Source organism: Acromyrmex echinatior, chromosome 1, assembly GCF_024713525.1.
Source record: "Acromyrmex echinatior isolate Ae372 chromosome 1, ASM2471352v2, whole genome shotgun sequence".
NCBI lineage: Eukaryota > Metazoa > Arthropoda > Insecta > Hymenoptera > Formicidae > Acromyrmex > Acromyrmex echinatior.
In genome coordinates this window covers 12,374,582-12,389,136 of record NC_141852.1, presented here as the reverse complement: position 1 = coordinate 12,389,136, position 14,555 = coordinate 12,374,582, and the positions used below count along the sequence as shown (strand labels likewise).

The 14,555-nt window shown below is 35.6% G+C and overlaps 1 protein-coding gene across 2 annotated transcripts; it reads left to right on the top strand.

Annotated features, from left to right (window-relative positions):
* Positions 1 to 397: 397 nt before the first annotated feature.
* cib (thymosin beta cib) lies at positions 398 to 14,458 on the top strand. Of its 2 annotated transcripts, none has more exons than XM_011057387.2 (6): positions 398 to 630; positions 11,315 to 11,461; positions 11,887 to 12,000; positions 12,968 to 13,081; positions 13,376 to 13,489; positions 13,573 to 14,458. In XM_011057387.2, exons 2-6 carry the CDS (start codon positions 11,332 to 11,334, stop codon positions 13,599 to 13,601), a joined length of 501 nt encoding a protein of 166 aa, XP_011055689.1. In that variant the 5' UTR covers positions 398 to 630; positions 11,315 to 11,331; the 3' UTR covers positions 13,602 to 14,458. The 2 variants fall into 2 exon arrangements, with proteins under 2 accessions (XP_011055689.1, XP_087270976.1); XM_087414850.1 differs by lacking the exon at positions 398 to 630 and adding an exon at positions 9,968 to 10,856.
* Positions 14,459 to 14,555: the final 97 nt, after the last annotated feature.

The window sequence follows — 14,555 nt, the reverse complement described above, 5'->3', positions numbered from 1 at the left end:
ACATGGTATGAACATTATATTCTTTTTCGCGTATATAAAAATTGAAAAGTTAATTCTAAATTAACTCTACGGAGTATAACTGTAATTTAGGTTTATTTATTTATTTCTTCTCTTATTTATTAAATACTTATATTTATTAAATTTATTAAATTAAAAATTTCTCACTTTCAAACTCCAAATATACATATTAATATTATACAGTAGTTCACAAGAAGAGATTTAACATGTTGAAAATAAAATATATAATAAACAAAATTAAACTAAAGATTTCCTTTTTTTTTGTATGATATTACTAGTATTACAATGAACTTGTTTATGAACTATCTAACTATTTCAATTTCCAGCGCGTGTTAACGGCATTGAAAGGCACTGCGGGCACTTCATCAAATCCTTTTCAGCCTTTTCTGCGCCGATCCTGACGAGAGGGGCCTGTCATCCTAAGAGGGGAGGCTGCTGGTAGAGGGGGATGAACGACGGGCGCTGTTTGACGCTGTTACCTGGTGTTACGTGTCGCAGAAGCACTAACCGGTCAGTCAGTATACCGTCTCGTTCCTGCCCTTGAACAACGTCTGCTGTTCGACAGTGTCCGCGCCTACCTGCGCCCTAGAACCTGCACGCGTCAACTGACAGGTCAGTGCACCCTTCGTCGCGAGTTACACCGTAGTTTCCTCACAGCTATGTGCGTCCAATGGCGGATTAAAAGCGAGCAGAACGAACCGGCCGAAATCGTAAATATGTACTTAGCGAACATTCTCCAAAGACATTTCAAACGTCTCCCGGATTCCTGTGTACTCTTAAGGAAGTTACTCGCTCGAAACAAATTCACTTTCCAAAAAAATTAACCGATGAACGACAGCGAGCATCATTTTCTTCTTCCTCTCATCGTCTTCTGTCCTCGCTTTCGCATATTAAGTTGCAGAAGTGGGAAAGAATTGACATCGAGACTAGCGTGAGAGCGTCGAGGAACCGTGATATCCTGTGCAGAAAGTGGTGCTTTCGATACTTTCCTTCGTGAGGCAGCGAAACGTTTAGCAATCTGTTCTTCACTTGCGAAATATCTCAGCTGAGATTTCGCATTCCCGTAATTGGCGAAGCTAATAAGTGATTTTTCTTCAAGGATAATAGTGATCTGGAAGTAGAGTTTCGATCCCGTGAATCAATCACGGAACCGCCTTATAAATCGGCGTTATCACGATTTCCCGGCGTTACGATTCTCGCTTGATAATTCAACGCGAATATATTATAACTTATCTCAAGTAATAGTGTGTCTTTCGTACAACGCTCGCAGAGTTCGTTATAATCGAATTATTATCGAATTCACGCTTTGATATAAACACGCAGCATTGAACCGTTTATGTTTATTCACAATAATTGAAACGCGACATTTCGGCGTGAGTTCCATTTTTGCTAGTAGCGTGGTAATTAAATTTGATTGTCGCTTTACAGGTAAATAATTTCTATGCCTGCAGCGATAATAGGAATATTATAGGATGAATTTTCCGTGACTGTAACATATAATAAATTAAATTACATACCTCGAAATTATACGTTGTCTCCACCGACCAGGCTTGCACCAAGATATCGATCGGTCTTTCGTCGCGATCGAAAATGGACCCGGGGTGTGGTCGAAAGGAGTCTCTTTTTAGAAGAAAACAACGTTTTCCTATTCATTCGTCTCCGTAATTGAGCGGTGGCATCGCGAATTAATGATGTTCTTCGTGGAATATGACGAAGAGTCAAACGAAACGGGAATGAGTCATTTACCGTTTTAATAATGAATGTTTCATCATAAAAAACCTACTATAATATACGATGCTCATTACCGTATTTTATGCCCATTATAGTATTTTCCTAAAATTACAGTGCAGGCATAAAATACGTATTATTAAAACGTAGGTAAATTAGACTTTATCGCTCACCGACAGGGATTCTTTTCTTTACTAGTAATACCTCGTATGCATTGTATTATATCTCATTGTAATTATGTACATGCATAAGGATCGATAAGATTAACAGACTCAAATTAATGAGCCTGAATTAATGAGTGAACTGTATCGCGTGAATTTATAGTGTTTTCGATTGGAGCAATTTAAAACGTTCCGAAAGAGCGATGAAGTTAAAGTTTAAGGAAACTACTTTCCAAACGTGTGTGTTTATATAAACGCAAATGTCAAATGTGCAAAATTAGACAACAAGCTTATTAAAGATTTATTCATCGATTATTCTCTGATTTGCTTCATATATTTTCTCATTATTCTTCATTATTACATTTTTACTGTTTCTTCACTAATCATATTTTTTTTTTACCGTACATTTCTGTTTGTTCTAAAAATTGATTCCAAAATAATAATTTAATGTGTAATTATACTTAGACGTGAGCTGCTAATTAAATTTAATTGTTCTTTCGAAACGAGACAAATCGCTTCAATCGTGGAAAGTCTATCTGGGAACTTTCTTACTCTTTCTCTGTGTGTGTGTGTGTATATATATATATATATATATATATATATATATATATATATATATATATATATATATATATACATACATACATACACACACACACAGAGAAAGAGTAAGAATATATATATAGGCGAATAACGCGAAGCAGCAGAATGGGGATAAGGGCGTGGTTTTGACAGATGCATACAACGCACGCGGAGTACGCATATGCGTCTTTCTCGTCATCGTCGTCCTCGTCGTCCTCGTCGTCATCGTCATCGTCGTCGTCATGGTCGTTATCAGTCCAATGCTCATTTTCCCTCATGTGTAGCACATTCGGCGCTGATTTTTCATTACAAAATGATTTCTGGAAATAATGATATGAATACTAATTATTTTTAATTTACAACTAGTAGATATTGATGCAATGTTTAATTAATCATTATAATTCTTACGTTTAACATCGCATACATTTTTAAAATCCAAGAAATTATGTATTTATTTTTTATTTATAGCATTAATCATTATCATAGGCAATTTCCACGTGTTTTGCGTTTTTCTAAGGGAGAATCGTCATTGGGCGTTGCATTTGCATTTTATCATGTCTCGAACGTGCGCTCGTTTCAAGGCGAACGAGGAGGCTTCTGAATAAGCGCAACTCCGTCGTGAATTGCGCGCTTCTGTGCCTTCATGCAATTGCGTTTACCCGGCTCAGCTCGCTCGCGATTAGCGTCTCTCAAATTGCGAGACCATTTCTGTCTCATGAACAGTGGCGTTACTAGGCGAACGTATATATATTCAGAATATTCTCTTATATCTCGCCACACATCAGCCGGACAATACCTTCGTTTTCCTCAGAGTTGTAGCACTTATATATACAGATAGCAGTCTTATTTCTCCTTCAGTTCGTTTCATGTTTGTAATTAAATGGATGAAAAGTACACATAACATCAGATCCCTGAATGGAACATCATTCTCCGTCTCGACTTTGAAATTCAAATTCGTATTGAATGCGTGTTTCCTACTAGAACGCTAAAATATTTCATTCGATTTGAATGCGAGGCTTCAGAGGAGAAAAGGAATAACGATATCAGTGATATTATTACGACAATCATCCCTGCCCGTCACGAGTTGCGCGAGACGAAGGATGTGATTCTCGGCCCTCCGTCGAGGGCAACCGCCCTCTTACCCATGACCATGAAAACCGGGATGCGCCATCAGCATAGAGTTCACGGACCCCGCTCACACTCTCCTTCGGACGATGCCGGCAATGCCAATCGATGAAACCGTCTGCCGCGGCAGCCGCCACCGTCACCGCCGCCTCCGCCGCCGCCTCCGCCTCCACCACCGCCGCTATGAGCCGGCCGCTCCCCTGGCGCAACCTCGGATCTGCCTCCCCCGTTGTTGCATCCATACAAGTTGCGTGTGCATGCGTTTGCGCCCTACCCATTCATGCGTCGCCGTCGCGAATATAAGTCTACATGTGTGTGTCAATATTAGCACGCCGTTGCGCTATCGGAAAGCGGAAGACTCGCCTTCCGGCGATCATCGAATGAGATCTGATTAAACGACGCTTCTGGGAATGTATCGAATTGCAAGTGTTACATCACGATATCAAACTTAATCAACTTCTTGAAAGAAAAGAGAGAATATTAATGAAGTTGTAAATTAATCGGGTATTTTAATAAAATAGAGAATATTAATGAAATTGTAAATTAGTCAGGTATTTTGATAAAATAGAGAAATTTATTGAAAAATCAAAAAATTGACAAAAAGCCAATTGAGATTGATATATGATACGTTTTTTCAGGTTGAAAAACTTGGAGATTTTATTACCTTCGTGGAAGATAAGCTTCCGAGTATACATTAGCAAACAACTGATCTAGATTTTAATTGACTGTAAGCGCATACATGCCGGCAATGAACATACCGAGGAAGCTGTGGCGTGAGTTAATGAGCTCAATGCCTCTTTCTAAATCGTGATTTCGCGTACATTGCCATAACCGCGCATGATACCACATGATACAGAGGAGAATGACTTGAGCAAAGTTGGCGTTAATTGATGTTCACTGCATACGTTCAAGCGCCAGGGAATATCCCGACGTGTATTCGCATCATGTCACTATATTGACCAAGAGATTCAGAGCGATATTTTTATTGACTAACTTAATTAATGAACGTTAAGTATATTCTTTCAGGAACAACAATTTATGATGTGTTTAGTTTGTTTTTTTTTTTTAATTTCAATATTAGTGGCAAGGGAAAAATAAATCATAATATATTTTTATTTCATTCTTTCCATTTTAATTGCTATAGACTTAAATTGAATAAAATGTTATATAATATTAGGTGTTGGAATTAATTCATAGCGTTTTACAAGTGATGGGAAGTATTTTCATTAATGTATTTTTTAATGCTCATGTGAAATAAATAACATTCTTTCATTAAAAACGCTACGAATTAATTCCAACACCTAATAGAAAAAATTAAATTATCTAACAATTAATAAAAATTAGTCCTTAAAAGAAGTTAATGCTTCACGTGTCTTCAACTTCTCGCAACTTCTACACACTTTTGGATCTTAATGATTCGTGTCTCTCTCATTAACGTTGTTGAAGTTTTTGATTGAAGTTTTAATTCGAATGAAAAAATGTTTTCATGGAAATTCCATTGAGCTAAGGAATATCGAATTCCAAGTAAAGGCTGCATGCATATGGTCATTTTAGCAATCTTTCAATCATTTCGATGGTCCTGTTTAGCAGAATGTTTATTTTGCAAAATTTTGTTGAAAGATTTCGCCACTGAGACTATTCTTCCAATCTAAAAGTGTACAAATCTAATCAGTGCGAAGAAAACTCCCAATAGTTGCAAAATAAGCATTCTAGTAATCGTGGCCAATTTATTTTGACAAGTATTTTAGCTTGGGAGATCCAGGAACTAGGGTTGGTAAAAAATATGTTTTAAATAGTTTAAAATATATTTAATTGATGTTTTTAATATGTTTTAAATATGTTTTTTTATAGCACTATTTAAAGCATATTTGGATCATTAAAAATATCTAGTATTTAAGAAGAAATACAATATATTCTATTCTTAAAAAAAACATTAGTCTTTATCCTGCTAGAAACGAACTTTCCTTTCAGTTCGTCAGAAGTCGGTCTAGTCATAGCAGAAGTATTCGATATCTAGACGTTAGTCGATATCTCTACGATTCGGATGGTATTTGTATATAGTACGGTGTCTATATACGTCCCTGGTATGTACGCGCCGCCGCTCGATACGATACGCGCGTCCAGGGTTCGTTAGCCGTCACGGTCGCACGGAAGAGAGCTGGAGAGAGAAAGAGAAAGGGGGAGAGAAAGAGAATCGCGGTTGCTCGACGGTCGCCGTTGCTCGGTAAAACGTTTTTCTCTAGTTACAAATACGAATGTAGTTACGGTGGTTTCACGTGGGTATTGTACACGCGTAGGTGTTTGCCGTTCTCTGGAACCTACACCACCGATCGATACAGGCCCGTGCACGTCGTTGCACGTGTGGACGCGTGGCGCGAAAGAGACGAGAGCCGGTAGCAGAGAGTCTACCATTAAATACGATTGCCCAAGTTAATTGGCAACCAGCGCGAACTCGTTAGCCAGCGATCGTAGAATCTCGTTCCGCGGACCGAGCCTACGACAGTGCATCGTCACGAAGAACTTCCTTCGACCAGCGGTCGTTTCTGACAGGATCTCGATTTTCATGGATTTAAAGTCAATTATAGTATGACTTATGTTGTTCATTTCTATCAAGTGACTTATGTCCATTTATATTAACTTTAATCTCTGTTTACTTTTTATCTTTTTCCTTAGTTCTAAAAATTAGAAAAAAATAAAGAGCAAATTACACTCAAATTAATCTATATTGATAAAAATTAATGAAGTTATATTCGCTTAGCTTAACTATTTTCTGTCGTTGCCTACTCCAGAGTCTATGATACAGATATATTTCTGATTCTTAAACTCGTTATGAGATAAGCTGTAACATGAATGAACTTCTTGTTTCTCAATGATTTGAAATTGCTTCAATAAATTTGTATCAGCAAAAATTCAACTAAATTGTTAAGTTTCTAAGACCTGTTCCAATTTGAGTTCCGGAGCCAAAACGCAAAGCAGTAAGAGAACTGTAAAGTATCAATATGCATCTGAGTAACGCTTATCAATACTTTACAGTCCCCGAAATCTTACTCACATTAAATCTTTTTGCGTGGCTTTGCGTTTTGGCTTCGAAGCTCAAATTGGATAGGCCTGTTCTAATATATGACTAGACCAATTTATCAAATAAGTAATAAGCCATAGTTTCTAACATTTGGAAAATATTTACAGGTCGTCCGCATTAATGAGGATGCACGACCTAGAGCCATACTTTCCTCGTTTGAAAATGAAGTACTAGAAATCGTGCCTCATACGACACTCATATGAAATATCACTCTGGATGCCTAATCTATCTCGATGACTCTACCATCAGTTTCTGCTGCGCATCTCGGCTACATTGGCAACCTAGTTTCCTCGTTAACTTCTCGCGGAGGCTCGCTCTTCACCTCGCGAGTACACTCGAGAAGATGAGGCCAAGATTTATCCAAGTTCCACTGTGCGAGCATCGTCGCCGTCGTTTCGCGTCGACTCGCCTCATTAAATACCACCGTTTGCAGTTTGCATAATAACCAATAAGAAGCTTATCCTGTCTGGTTGTTCGCCACGGCTCGGCTAGGATCTACGGATGTTCAATTAAATGGAACTAACGGTCGTTGCGTTACAGCGCTTCTTGTGTCGGCCTTAAAGCGTTCATTTTCTTGCCGATCTTAAATGCGACGAGCGCAAGCGATTCTCATAATAATAAAACTTAATTAATAACGTGTAGCAAAGGTGAGCTATTTTATAAGAAATAATAAATCGCGTTACATCGAGTTATATTGATTTTTATTATTTAAAAATTATTTATCTTGTATAGCGACATTATTCATTATCTAAAACATGATTAATATTCTGAATAGATTAATTGGCACTTAAGAAAACATGAAAATATATTTTTATGCGCATTAATGAATGAAAATCATTTTACAGTCTTGTCTGTTTGTCTATATAGTCTGGCGATAGATTCGTGAAATGTACATAATCCACCGCATAAGAAGAGAGTTATGTTTTATATCTGGCCGCGCGCTTCGTCGTGGTTACGGACAATCGAGATCTCGTCCTCGTCTCTTACCGTTACGTGCAGCCAAGCACACAAGACTTGTGTTTGTGCACACACGTATGTTTCATACGCCTACACAGGCATATGAAAAGAATGAGAAGAAAAAAGAAAAGAATTTAGCTGATACGCGAAGGATATGTGTGAGTTCCCGCTGCTTCTCTGTTGCGTATGCGGCCTCTTTTTCGAGCACTCCCTATATACAGGCATATACGACCGGCTACCATATAAGGACCTATACACAGCCTTGTCGATGCTGACCCACCGTTTGAACGTATCTCTCGAAAGCCTCTCTCACGATCTCAGGAACGTATCGTCTTGGACCCAAAACTCAGACGAGTGACTCGAGAGACCGGTTCGTTTTTTATCAGCATCGTCCGTACATTTACACGCTCAACATAATATAGTTGTACTTAAAAACATTGTAACTCTGAGAAAATATGTTACTGCTGCTAGAGATTCAAATGTTTCCACAAATCTTCGACAAATTTATCATCATGCAATATCATTTATCTTTTCAGTCATTCGCTCTGCAAAATCATTTTGCCTTATAGAATCGTCGTTTGAAAAGCTTTGTAGAAAAAAAGTCGTACAAAATTGATGACCTTGCACTGTCGTCGATGATGTTGCACAATCGTGCCATGTACCGATAATGTGGTTAGTAATCCAACGTCTCCGTGACTTCACCCACGTGGAATGCGAATCTTTTCTTACTCTTCTCTTTTGAATCTACAAGTTTACTCTTATATGGGCGAATTCGATATTATCGTCAATGGCTATTTAATGAGTTTATGGTAAATAATATGGCAAATAATATGGTATACGACAGAAAATATATATGCTCAGTATTTTAATTAATGAAGATAACAGTGATTTTCTTTCGTGTATGAACGATATAATTAATGGTTTATTTGAGATAATATAATTAATATATTGAATATATTGGAATATTAATTTGATTTATTTCCAGATATATAGAAAATCGTTACGTGTGCAGAGAGAAAAAAAAGATTGATTTCGTCATAAATTGCAGAATATAATACGATTAGAAAAAAGCACGTAGGAGTTAAACACAAATCAATACTAATCGCCCACGTGAGCGTAATTAGTATTGCGTTCTTTTCTTACATTTTTTCTCGTTGAGTCATGTAAAGTTTTAAGTATGCCTGAATGCGCACAATCGCTGCTGAGAGCCCATTTGGGTGAAAGGGGGTGGGCAAAGGGGGCATCCGAGGAATGAGTCATTGACAGTTTAACGCGTAAATGCGTCGCCAGTTGGATTTGATATAAGATGTGTGTACATATATATATATATGTTAGTACAAAAGTATATGTACACATTCAGACAACGTTGCGACGTTGATTTCGTGCCACAACTATCAATTATTAGCGGAGCGTCTGATTCGATAATTGCCAGACGTTTCCTTTCTCCCGAAAGTATCATTTGTAATCTAATATGAAAAATTTAAGAAAAATAATGTCGATTTGTTGAAAATCTGAAATATTCTTAAAAATCTTTTGTCCTTTTTCTAAAAAAATTTGTTTAATGACATGAATATCCAGGATGATCCGAAATTCCCACATTCGGAGAACATGATACTTTATGCTAAAAGAAACAACTTACCTTTTGCAAAAATTGTATCTGACAAGTAGTTTTTGCAGGAGAGCAAGTTGAAGTTATATGAATAAATTATTTATCGAACAGGAAAAAGTTGTTCGTTTTAACACAAAAAACAACTTTTTTCTTTAGCAAAATTACATTCAATAAATAATTTTTGCAGGAGAGCAGGTTGAAGTTAACAAATAAGTTCAAAAATTATTTAATTTTGCTAAACGAAAAAGTTGTTTGTTTTAGCATAAAGTATTATGTCCTGTACTCCGAATGCAGGAATTTCGGATCACCCTGTATATTGCAATACATTTATTCTATCTGTATGCGCAGCTGTATAATTTAACTTTGTAATATAATATTGCGAAAATATGGTTGCATTCTTTGGAGGAAAGACATGGTGAAAGAATGGCAAAATATTTATCAGAATTCTTCTCGGTCAAGTAATATGCGTCATTATCGTAAATAACAATGATAGTTGCGAAAATTGAAATCAAATTGCAGCATAATATTTTGCACGTGAAGTAAAAGATTGCGATAATTCGACTGAGAATATTCGCTAATACGAATACATAGAAATTAATAGATTTTATTGATCATTGAAGGTATTATATATTAATCGCCATGTAATGATCGCGTTACTATTTATTATCATAACTTAATTATTTAATTTTTATATCTCTCATGTTCACAAATTATCTGACAAGTATTTTTTATTTTTATAATTTTGATTGTGACTTTGACATTGATTTCACGCCAACGAAGTTGTTGCCAGGCTTATGAGAGAAGTGCGACAAAGAAATATGCTAGAAGGAAACAGAGACCGGAAGTAACAAGTCACCGCTGTTTCCGTCGCGTGATACGTAAATTCGTAGATTGATAATTGCGTGAGTTCGCAGATAAATTAGATTTTTCATGTAATAATTTCTTAAATTTTTAACTTTTCTCTTTTTTCTCAATTTATGACGTAACAGTCTTATTCTTAATTGTATTTTTATTTTATAAACCTTCTTGTTTTTTATTTAACGGGATTAAATGTTATTGTTGTTATCACAGACAACTGCAGATAACGAACAAAATTGCAGAAGAAACAAGTAAAATGAAAAAAAAATCTATGCTATGTATCTTTTGAATTTAAAAAGAGGAAACTGCTAAATCGAGTCTACGAAATTTCAATTGTATTCAGTATAAGTACTGTCGCATTTTCGCTATATTTATATCATGACGACGTGCAATTCCGACGTCGTTGTCGATAGCTTCGTTCCCGGTTTCAGCTTCGTTGGCATTCAATAGCAGCCGCTGTTGTCAGCGCGCGGATTGTTGGTGTGGTTTAACAAAGGAAACGACACGTTTTCACGCTAACAATTGGAAACTGCGCGGTGCCGTCTCTCGCCGATACACTCATATTTGTTAAGCGATGCTCTTTGTGCACTTTACGTGGAAGTGGTTCTCGTACTTAATAACACGTGCGATATCGCCCGTGTTCCGCTATCTTCCAGGAAGTTAAATCGATTACGTTACGAGCAGGTGTTCGTACACCTTGCACAGACACCTTTTACATCATTATTATATATAGAGAAGTGTATGTACCGTTCGTTACATATTAATCAACGAAAAATTTAAAAAAAAATTTTAAAACGAATTCAAACGAAATTATTTTCTATGTTTCGCGTTATTAAATGTTTATACATACGTATGTACATATTTTAAAAGAAAAAGAAAACACGATCACTTATTCGGGATGTACTTCAGATTATAACACATTTTAATTGTTTACACATTGACACTTTTTTAACAGTTCGATACTTCAAATTCTTTAAGAAATTTTAAGTAATAAAATTATGGTATATTGCACATCCATATAAAATACAATATATACCTAAATATTGATAGTCAGAATCAATAAAATATACTTAGCTGTATCGTTAGAAGAATTAGAAACTTGTAAATGGTATAATTAGAGTTATGAACCTTGATTTTTTTTAAGCTGTATTGTTGAGCGAAGGAGATTGAGGTTATACAATTATATTTGTTTTACAGATCAAGAAATATAAGTCATGTCGAGTCCGTCATTGAAAGACCTGCCCAAAGTAGCTCTAGACTTGAAAAGCGAATTGGAAGGTTTCAATCATGGCTGCATGAAGAAAGCCGCTACTGCCGAGAAGAACGTTTTACCTTCCGCCGAAGGTACGTGAATATCCAACCATATATTTCAGAAACTTTACTAGAAATTAATTTATGTGAATCAAATTATTTCATTTATGTTTATAACTTATTTAAAATTTAATATTTTTATATTTTTGCATTCTATTAATTTCACTATTAATATATTTGATTAATTGATGATGTACGATTAATGTTATGTATTTTTGATTTTTTTTTTCTTTATTCTAATTTAAGTATTTTAGTACATAAGTATTAAAATTTTATATTTATATGCTATGCAAGTAAGATTTAATATTACATATGAGGTGTAACGAAAATAAAGAAAATATTGAGTTTACTCGTGTAAATTATTAAACCAAGAAAAATGATTTGAGCGCAAAACTTACCAGTGTGATACTCTGATAAAAACGATAACTGCAATAAAAATATGTGAATTGCTGACGTAGACGTGCGACAGGAGAGACAACATTCTGAGTTGATACATGGCGTGGAAACCTTTAAGACAGATCAATTGAAGCACGCAGACACGAAAGAGAAGATTGTGTTGCCTAACGCCAAAGGTATTGCTCATTAAAGACTGGAGGGATTTCTGGAATTTCATTCTCCAGTCCTACGAGGAGTACTTCCTTGGGTTTTTTCATGGTGGCAGCAGAAAGTCAACTATCGCTTTTGCTTCTCAGGAAACAATCTTTCGCCTGCAAAGCTTTCTCTTAGAATAATTCAAATAAATAAAATTACGAATTTGAAAATTTTACTGGTGGCTTTGATGGCATTCTGAGATCACATTGCTTGTCTTTTTCGTTAATTTCTTGCTACATTATTTTACATAAAATTTAAAAGAATTTTAAAAAATACTCTTATACAATATTTATGCAGGTCCTAAATTCGCTTACTCTTATATGGATTCCTCGATGCAATCTGAAATCCATAATTTCTCAATCGAAAAGTCGAGTTATAAATTATTCAAAATACAAGACTTCTCACGACTTAAATATATCTAATGTGGATTAAAGTAATGGAATCATAGAACTTGATGGAATCATAGAAACTTAAACTAAAATCAGGTATTATAATATTCTAGGATATTTTATTATACGTAGCAAGAAGTTAATCTGATGTACAGGAGGATAAATCCAAAATGTAATTTATTAATAAATCGTACATTAACTTTGAAGTCAAAAATTAATACGGACACTAGTTTTTCACGATTTTAATTTGAGTTCAAATGTAATACGTAATTTCGATTCATAAAAATGCGCAGAGCATCTGAACACGCGCGGTATTAATACCACGTACTTTATGAAGGAAGGACGACAAACGGTACCAATCATTGACTTATCAGGCTGTTTATCGATCGCACAAACAGTTTTTGAATTTATTCTTCACTAATCCATTCGAGTTACGTCGCTAGCTGGATATAGCAAATCTATAGTCAATTAAGCGAGACACTTTATTTCCGATTTGCGATTTTGCTTGCATAAAATTATCTATCATTTCGTCCCTGAAATATGATTTATCTGTTTTTAGACGTCGCAGCGGAAAAGACCCAGCAAACGTTGATTGCCGGTATCGAAAAGTTTGACACCGCAAGTCTGAAGCACACCGAGACGCAGGAGAAGAACCCGTTACCCGATAAAGATGGTATGATATATAAGTCAGGCTTTCAAATTAAACTTATATACAGAATAATTCAACTTCGTCAAAATCACTAGATGAATTAAAAGCGAAATTTATCTTACGAAATTGTAAATTTTTTATTTTTAAAGATTGATTTTTAATCATGGGCAATCATTTCATTTCGTTCTATTTTTGTTATTGATAAAGTTATGTCATACAATAGTAAATGAAATAATAATTTCTTTACAAGTAATATAATTATTTTATATGAAATGATTATTATAAATTCTGAGATTTTTTTGTTGATTTCCTATGCAGCGATTCAGCAAGAAAAGGGGAAGCAACAATTAATTTCCGGTATCGAAAATTTTGATCCAGCGAAATTGAAACATGCGGAAACCCTCGAGAAAAATCCTCTGCCCACCAAAGAAGGTTCATACATTGCACATTCTTAATTTATGTCCTTGTATCTATTTAAAATGGCATGTGGTTTACATGAGGCAACATTGTTTTAGCGATCGATGCCGAAAAGATAGCTGCTTAAAAAAGCTGCCACACGAAAACGAAGAAAAGGAATGAGGACGGCACGACTCGTCGCTTCTTCCAATTTCTATATCCGTGACATTTTATAACAATTATTCATACATTGCCAAGGAAAAAAAGCGCGAATGCGAAGCACTATATTAGTCGTAATGCTATGATTATACTTATACTATCGCCATTTTTCGGCGTTCTTCTTTTGGCGAGATCAGACAACTTTTGATTGAAAACGTGTAACGTTTAAATCACGTAGCCGATGACGATACCGCTGTTGCTTGTCCTATTTTGATACCAAGCCACCTCAAAAGACAATTCGACAACGATTAGGCAATGACAAGAATGAGAGCAAACCTACATACAGCTCTTGTCTCGTAAGTTTCTCTAACTTGCCTTCTCGTTACATCTACTCGTTGTTTTGTTGCTAAACGCGCGACAAATAATACATTGTCCGAATAGCCGGATACGGCTACTTAGAGAGAGAAAGACTTATGGCAAGAAAAAGATTAGTAAATGTAGCGAGTTAGAAATTCGTTTTTTACGAAACAGGGACGATGATCCAATTCGATAGATCGCGAAACGTTGCACGGAATCGTCATCTCCTCGCCGGAGGATGTAGTTTTTTTATATCGAAAGAGCTGCACGCGCGAATATATTCATTATTTTCGATAAAGCAAAATTGTCGGTGATATTGTATTTGATGCGTTACAGCAGACATTGCGAAAGTACACAGTGGTCGATTATATTTATGTATTGTAAAAATCATATTTTGTATAAACGGGCTATTGTACTTTTTTAATATTTCGTAAACATCGCATTTCGATGAAATTATTATGAGGAATAAAAAAAGTAATTTGTACAAAAGTGATGGTCTGCTTTTTTGGCCCTAATTAAACTTTATTAGCTTAAAACGAATTTATTTCCGTTTTTCATCCAAATGTGTAGGTAATAGTAATTATAT